At 45.6% G+C, this 8,735-nt stretch overlaps 1 protein-coding gene across 1 annotated transcript; it reads right to left on the minus strand.

Moving 5' to 3' along the window:
• Positions 1-638: 638 nt before the first annotated feature.
• On the minus strand, positions 639-8,580 carry hapln3 (hyaluronan and proteoglycan link protein 3). The gene is made up of 5 exons (XM_060061814.1): positions 4,916-8,580; positions 4,099-4,257; positions 3,381-3,788; positions 1,914-2,216; positions 639-1,740 (listed from the first exon to the last, which is right to left on the minus strand). The coding sequence occupies exons 2-5, from the start codon at positions 4,229-4,231 to the stop codon at positions 1,457-1,459; spliced, it is 1,128 nt and encodes a 375-aa protein (XP_059917797.1). The 5' UTR covers positions 4,232-4,257; positions 4,916-8,580; the 3' UTR covers positions 639-1,456.
• Positions 8,581-8,735: the final 155 nt, after the last annotated feature.

An 8,735-nucleotide genomic window follows, 5' to 3' on the forward strand; every position in this document is an offset into this window, starting at 1 on the left:
TTTATGGCCTGCTGTACAGTATACTGGAGAACGGCTGTGAGTCAGATACACTGGCCGTTTGTATGGTCCGGTAAGTAGGCCCTCTCACCTCTCCACCCGCATGGGCTGAACCCCGTGGCATTCCTGCTTGGACACGAAGCAATGCTCCCAGTGTCGAAGACCTGCATGGAGCGTGGAGCGGATGGTTCACTTGCAGATTGAGCCAAACTGATATTTTCTCCTGAAGATGTATGTTTGTAGAGTCGGGCTCTCTTTGACCTGTCCGGCTACACAGTTTAGAAATTATAATGCGTTCCATTATTTAAATTAACCTGTAGAGAGTGAGCTATTAATATGGAGTTCTGTACACTTAACTTTAGGGGAAAGTCTGTTACTTCCCCTAACTACCAATTCACCCGTACTTTAACTCCCTTTTCTGTGTCGTCATATTCTTTACTTACACCCTCCTCCGGCCTTCTCCTATTATCTAACATCTATTTCTCCAGGTCCAGAGGGGAATTGACAGTTCTTCACCCAACTACCTGCTTACTGTGTCCTACTGATCAATAAAAAAAACTGAACTGACCACTGTTGAAAGTGTAGTTTGTACTCACTGAATCACTGAAATAGTGATTCAATAAAAACAAGGATTCTGTCTGTTTCAGAACAAAGGACAAGATTTTCAATAACATATAAAAAAAGCATTACATTTGTAGAAAATAATACAAAATACATAGCCCCATAGACAACCTTTGTTGAGGTATAATAACTACAAAATGCTATTATCCTACAATAGGGCTTTAAACAAAGGTAGTATACGTTTCATGGCTATTATAATAGGCCTTTATCACAGAGGTGCAAAAGTAGTGGTGAAACCAGGTGTAGCGAAATAAGATAATTATGGGACTGTAGGCCTGTAATTAACATCGTGAGCTACACCTGCGTCTCCCCTACTATATCACCTTGTTAATATCAAACAAAGGCTGCTGCATCGTAGCACAGCCCTTGGCTGACACATCTCTCAACACATAATAATACATTACACTTAATACAGTAAGATACACTTTCAGAATTGCCTACTTTTCCATAGTGGTACTTCAGTACAGAGCATTACATAAACACAGTTTCTATGATCAATAAATGAACTTCTTCGCCATAAAGTTCCTGTAGCAGGAAGGCACCAGCTGTTTTAGCATGGTAGGCAAGCGGCCAACAGGGCGATGAACAATGGGGATGATGGTTCTACAGAGCCGTTTCCATGTGTGTCGTTGTGAATCTAAACCTTTTGAAGTAAGCCTGAAACACATTGTGATTGCACAATGAACATAATATGGATAATAGTGAAGAACTAACAATAACCTAGTTAACCTCAGCTATTGCTAACTTCCAGGAATTCAAACGCTAAAGTCAGTGCTCTGTGGTTTTGCTGGTTAGGTTTGTAGTATTTGTCTCTTGGGTAATCGTCGAGTGCCGTTGATTAGGTCAACCGGTAGCAATAGACACCAAATTTCTTGTTATGTGCAGGAAATCCAAAGCTCCGCACTCCCGGCTCCTCTGTCCCGCAGTTAGCCCGGGCTTTGATGATGGGGTAACGGACACTTCCGTCAGCCAACCAGCCGGCGTCACAGCGGTCCAATCCCATCAGCCTCCAGCCGGCGTAGATCTGTCCCACTGTGGCGATTCGGCCGCCGTCACTCCTGCACGCCTGCTGGGCCTCCGAGAAGGTGAGGTTTGACGGGTGTATCAGGAAGTAAACTGTCCCTATGGAAACGGAGGCCGATACACAAAGAGTTGATTTGTTAAAGTCGTTTATCAAAGATATTTGTGGAAAGAAATTGAAATCATTGAAATGAAAAAAAGGTTGAGGTTAGGAACACACGTATAGTTTATTCCGTAAGCTTGAAAATATGCCTCGATCATGCATGTTTACTGACCCTTGAGCGAGGCAGAGAAGCAGAAGGCATCATAGCGGTGAAGCAGCCGATGCCGTTGTCCATAGCTACGCAATCCAGGTGATAAAGCCACGCCCCCACAGCCCGCACGGGGCGTCGTGATTGGATACTGCACGGTGCCATCAGCCAACCAGCCGGCATTACACCAGTCAAGCCCCTCCTCCCAGGCCGTGAACAGCTGCTCGAACGACGCCAGAGTAGCGTCCTGCTCCTCACATGCTGCCTGGGCCCCCAGGAAGTTGTAGTGGTATCTTCCATGCTGGGAGTAGTAGGGAAATACCACGCCTAAAGAGGGGTGACAGGATTAAACCAATATCAACAAATTAGCAGTGTTCCAAATGGATCACTTTTTCACTGATCCCTTTATAGTGAACACTAAATCGTACACTATTTAGGAACAAGTAAGGCAGGGGCACCGGACATCTATATAGGCATGACGTCTACTGGCTTGGATAAACAAGCTGACAGCTTTTAGATAAGGTGTCAGTAATAAACCTGATCAGGAAGGACGCTATGTATCTTGGTGTATGGGGTATGAATATTTGCACATTAGTTGTGCACTTCTTTCCCGGTGCATTATGGATAATGCACTACAGTGAGCCAGATTTGACAGCACCACCAAATGGTGATGGTCCCAAATAATGCTCTATATTGCCGCGTTTCCACTGCAGGGTGCGGAACGGATCGGATTGCAAAGGTGCGGTATGGCGCGTTTCCACTGCAGGGTGCGGAACGGATCGGATCGCAAAGGTGCGGGTCGGGTCGCGTTTCCACCGCCAAAAGTGGGCGTGACCCGGACTTTACCGTACCCGTTCCGGCCCCGTTCTCGGGACTCCTCCGTTGGGGTACCGCAAACGAGACGAGACGCCTGAAAGGGTCCCGTGAAATTCTAGCTACACCCCCCCTCCGTTGATTGGTCGACAGAATCGTCACTTCCGGGTGACGCAGGGATAAAAACAAACAAACAGTAGCCTCGAGGTATTATTCTTTACAATTAACTTGTCGCGTAAAACGCTTGCTTGGGCGAACAAGGAGGTGGAGACGTTCGTCTGCATTCTTGGGGAGGAAGACGTTTTTTACGATGTTTACGTAGCGGCCGCGGCGATTGACATCCGGCCTACCACAAAGGGTACTGTCGGCAGTGGAAACGCGACCTCGGAACTGAGCTGGGCTATACCGCCCCCTCCCTACCGCACCTTTGCGATCCGATCCGTTCCGCACCCTGCAGTGGAAACGCGGCATAAGGTGTGAGTGAGCCCAATGTGGCTCATTTTGAATCAGGTCCTTGGTTACCCTTAAGCCGCCACACACACACACACACACACACACACACACACACACACACACACACACACACACAGAGACAGACAGACAGACAGACAGACAGACAGACAGACAGACAGACAGACAGACAGACAGACAGACAGACAGACAGACAGACAGAGCCACCTCTCATCTCCAGGTCCACCGTGACGCTCTCGTCCTCCACGCCGTCGATGACCTCACAGCGGTAGCGGCCGGTGTCGTTGAGCTGCAGCTCCCTGATGACCAGCGACATGTCGCCGGGCGCCGAGCGCCGCAGGCGCACACGCCCCCGGAAACCGCCGTAGCTGCGGTGGCGGTTGCCCATGGCGACCATCACCTCCGTCTCCCGGATGAGGTTGGGGACGGTGTCCGGGTCCAAGTCGTCGTAGCGATCGCTGGCGGGGAGCCAGGACCACTTGATGCGTGTCCGGCGCGGGGCGCTCAGCTCGGGCTCGTAGCGGAAGTGGCAGGGCAGGGTGACGCTGCTGCCCCTAATGGCGGACACCAGGGGCTGCTGGGACTCCACGTGCAGCTGCACCCCGTCGTAGAAGACTAGAAGAGGACATGAACACAACACAGAGGGGAGTGAACCAGCTGGAAAATGCTTTATTATAGAGGGCAGGGGTTTACGTAAGGTCAATGTAGGCTTTTTGTTGTAAATAAACAAAGAACAAGTTATACTAGTTAAACGAGTTTCTGGAGTTAACTGGGGACATCTTGTGCACTTTATTTAGACTTTTCAGTCTTGACTAATGAATGAAACCTACAGGTATATATTTTTCGAGTCAAATAAAGTCTAACTGCAAAGATTATATTCCAACCATAACCCTCACCGATGAAAAATAAAAATAATTGAACCTACTCTCTTTATTTCCGTGTCCGTTACTAATATCATGGTAATAGAAGCCGTTGTTGTATTGCGGGGTCCCGAGGCAGCCGGGCACCAGCAGCAGTAGCAGGCAGACGGCCGCCAGGGGGCGCGGTGGAGTGATCATTACGGGAGTTGTCGGTGCCGTGGAAGCTATCCAAGAAATGGATAAATCACAATGGCCTATCACAACTTCTGGACATTCTTTGAAAATTTCAGCCGACAGTTAGGTTCTGTTATCACTGAAGTGTGAAGAGCTATCGAGAAAAAACATAAATCATTAATAGCTCAAAAATGAAGAGCATTATAGTAGGCACCTCGGAACAGATTTAAGTTTGAAAAACCAAACATTCAACTAAATATCCGATTATTTGGAGAAAATGTAGGCCTTTACATTTTTCCCATAACTAACAACACGCGAACAATAGGCGTATTTAGATCGAGGGCGCCATAATATGTTTTAGACAGATAATCATTGGTTTTAGACATTTCTGAATCAATAAATTAACAGCAGACCTATAAGCTTAAGAGACGTCGGGAAAGTAAAAAAAAAGGTTTGCCACGATTACTTGGATGATAAGTTTGGCTGAAATAACATGGATACAATAAATATTAACGTTAGCCTATTCGGTCGACGGTTTCTTATTTCAATAGCACTCTCTATCAATTAGGCTATAACAATCCTATAGCGAAGATAGGTGGCTCGTATAGATGATGCCCCCGAGTCGTGATCACTCTTTTTGAAAATAAAGTTGACATTAGGTTCTTTGTCGGCTCCTTTACTAGACGAAAATTAATATAATAAACTTACCGAAGAACTGTTCGAAGAACGGGTGAGATCAATTAATCTTCTTCTCTTACATCCGAAGTGTCTTGTCCTCTCGCCTGCTCCACCACAACACTTCCAATGAAAAGGGGCCGAGCGGGATGGCTGCCGTCAGTGGTTAACGCATCCCCTTTGAAGTAATAGACAGCAAGAAAAACTATTTTGATCTATTTTGGAATACGTCCCAGGAATGAAGATGAAATAATACACCCAAATAAGGGTGTATATATATATAACAATAGCATGCATTCATTAATTATTTATTCTTCCTCAGGAATACAACAATAATTGAGGCTATCAATATTAACAGACGAGAATTCCATCAACATTTTACAATGCAGGTGTTTTTTTTTACGACCTAATGTAAAACGGAATGGTTCAACCCAGGTTGACCTGTTTGGGTAAGAACGCAAAGCTAGCATTAAGAGATATAATAAAAGAAACAACAACTATTCACCACATATCCAGGGTCCTCTACATGTAAATCATTCTGAGGTGAAATAGACCACATCAGAAGCATAGCTCTTATTAATAAAGGATGGTTCTGCTGATTTGTTTTTGACTACATTCCTTTGGCTTGAGGAGAGCAAACAAACAATGTCATCTAAATATGTCCCAGAACTTGAGCATAAAAACGCACAAACAAACACACACACAAACACACGCGCACACACACACACACACACACACACACACACACACACACACACACACATACACACATACACACATACACACACACACACACACACACACACACACACACACACACACACACACAGACAAATCTCACATATTTCTCATTTTTTTTGAGGCCGGATACAAATATATGACAAATATAAATATAGTGTGCTTGTGTGTTGTTGTTTTTTTTGAAGTGGCCTCAAATAACATTAGAAATATTGCCGGAGCATCTCGTGTTTACCCTAAAGGGCTGCCATAATAGCAGCTGTGGTGGGCTGCCAAAGTAATTCCACTACTCTTTTGGGGCTGTGAAGAATGTGATGGTATATCCTCTGTTGAAGAGCAGATGGGAGATGCCCTTCTGACAGACACACACACACACACACACACACACACACACACACACACAAACAAACTCGCGGCTGTAAAGTGGGAGAGGGGAATGACCTGCAGTGGTCTGGAGTCTCTTGACCAAAGACGCCACAATATGTGAATAAGAGACCGACCCAGACAGTGGATGTGTGAGTCAGTGTTGATGTGCGCAGCATGCGGAAACGTATGCAGAATCGTGCGCACACGCAGGAAAGCCCACTCAACCAACAACACACAGACAGCCCTCTATCCCCTTCTCTCTCTCTTTTCACTTCTCTTTCTATTCACACACACACACACACACACACACACACACACACACACACACACACGTATACACATTAACAGAAACACATTATGCACTGGACCTCATTCACTTGGATTCAGTGTAAGAGTATGGAGAGGGGAGCCTGAGAAACATCCTCTTGCTCTACAGCAAGACATTCTTCAGGCTGGGTTACCCTGAGCCCATCATCACGCAATGCCATCCCCCCACTGAGGTTAACCACTGTTAGTTATTCTGCACTTACTGAGTGACATCCAAGAGACATAACAACAAGGCCAGACCACCGCAACTCTCAGGGTAGAGGAAGAGGAAAAAGCTGTCGGGAGCCCCCCATTGGAAAGAGCCCAGAATGTCACGTGAAAGGGCCGGGACAGAATTGAGGTACATGCACATTGTTGTGTTAACACTTCAACACTATTTTTCCAGGTCTTAAATAAAAGGATGTTTCTGTAACCGAAAGTTGACGGCAGGAGTTCAACATAGAGCGCTTCAATGCAGGAGAACAATAGTGAGTCCTGAACCCTTCTGTCAACTCGTACTAAAATCCTCCTGTGCTCTTGAACATTTATCAGTTTTCTTTCATTTAATGACATTCATTGAACGATAGACCGGTCACTTTATGACAGCACGAGACAGAGAGAGAGACACCTGACCCTGGCTGTCCCAGGTAGCCTCCGTATTCCTAAAGCCCTGGCTTACGGAACGCGAAAAATACTTGTCAGCACTGTGCATGTGTGTGTTCGTCTCAGTCATTATGGTTGGAGTGTTTGAAGAGACCACGCCAGGCTCTTCTTAAAGCCCCAGATGAAAGGTGCTGGCCTGGGGCCCCAAATACCAGCAGCCCTGTCAACTGCTGGGTGACTGCGCTCCTTAAAGAGTGTAATTTCTTTTTTGCAACAGTCGACATAGAAACCCAAGAGAGGGCGGTTTGGCCAGGACCCAAACACATAAAGGGAGAACAAATTAGAGCGGGTATTAATGAGGCTCTGTGTGTATGTGTCTGGGTGTGTGGTGTGTGTGTGTGTGTGTGTGTGTGTGTGTGTGTGTGTGTGTGTGTGTGTGTGTGTGTGTGTGTGTGTGTGTGTGTGTGTGTGTGTGTGTGTGTGTGTGTGTGTGTGTGTGTGTGTGTGTGTGTTGTGTGTAGTTTGATTTAAATCCAAGGGGTCTATCGTCTGCTGACATTAACAAAAATGCCAACTGTGTGTGAGTGGGTCATAAATGTTTAACATGGTCAGCTGATGGAAACATAGAGAGCTGAATAAACAACACATTTGTGCCACTTTTGCATACTGGTTTGGGGGCATGAAATCGACCATCAAATATTTATAAACAGTTCAGATCCGTGAACTGGTCATTGCTATGCCCTGATGACCCTGGTTCCCCTGGAACACACAGTCCAGTTATCATCTGAGGACATGAGAGAGAACGCTGTTACCAACTGAAGGCCTTTTAAACCTGAAACATTCAGCAATAAAGTGGTTGATTGTGTGCCATTCTAGTAATTGTTTTATGATAGACCCATAAATGCAAATCTGAAGTCATGCTCAAATGTTGGATAATATAGCGGGCTATTCAAATGTTGCAGGTTTCCATTAGATATATGCTAACAGAACTGGAAGAGGGAGGTGTTGACGTAGTTGTAGCAAAGGAACACGGGTCTCTTTGTGAATTAATGTATCCATGAAAAGACAACAAATGCAACTATGTCACCAATACCCTTCCCTCCATCCAAGGGAGCGGCACCAACAGAACAAAACAAGGAACCTTGAAGCCATCTGTAATCATACCATCCTATTCTATCCTATACCAATCTGGCCACACCAGTGTTCCCAGAATGGCGGTTGTTCCCCCAGTTCTTAAACAGGAAGAGGTGGACAAACCACTGGGGAGATTTGAAGGGACACAGAGGGGAGAAAGCAAAAATGACGAAACACTGTGCATTACGGCGGACCAGATGGCTGGTTTTGTAGCACCACTACATCATGACAATTACATGGAAACTCTGACATCATCACTGCACTCTTGTTGTTCCCGTCTAACCAGACAATAAACTTATGTGGTCAAAAGTCAATTTGTCAAGTAAAACGTACTTGACAAAAAGCTGAGGGGTGTGTGAGGGGAGGAAAATTGTCTGAAAGAACAAAGATTTGTCAAGGCTTCCTATCCATGCAACTGTAAAAGGTGAAACCGTGCTGACAAAGAGCTTTAACCATCAAGTTTGACCTTCCCCGGCCTGCACAGAAAATGAGACGGGTAATGACACCCCTGGAAGATAGGATCTTTAAAGAAAGGAGTCAGGCCCCCAGGGTGTATAAATGGTAAACAGGCAATATGGCCCAGAATACTGTTCTTTGATCCTCCACCTTATTAAATGTAAAGTGGCTAGATTGATTCCAGTGCTTCTCAAGCTTTAATCCAATGTATTCATGGAGGCCAAGATCCACACAAGCCACACTGAATCAA

This window comes from Gadus macrocephalus, chromosome 9 (assembly GCF_031168955.1).
Source record: "Gadus macrocephalus chromosome 9, ASM3116895v1".
Taxonomy (NCBI): Eukaryota; Metazoa; Chordata; class Actinopteri; order Gadiformes; family Gadidae; genus Gadus; species Gadus macrocephalus.

Coding starts and splice junctions, on each gene's coding strand:
- hapln3 (XM_060061814.1), bottom strand. CDS start 4,231: ATGATCACTCCACCGCGCCCCCTGGCGGCCGTCTGCCTGCTACTGCTG. Junction 3,789..4,098: donor CGGACACGGAAATAAAGAGA/GTAGGTTCAATT, acceptor GTCCTCTTCTAG/TCTTCTACGACGGGGTGCAG. Junction 2,217..3,380: donor GGTGGACCTGGAGATGAGAG/GTGGCTCTGTCT, acceptor ACCCCTCTTTAG/GCGTGGTATTTCCCTACTAC.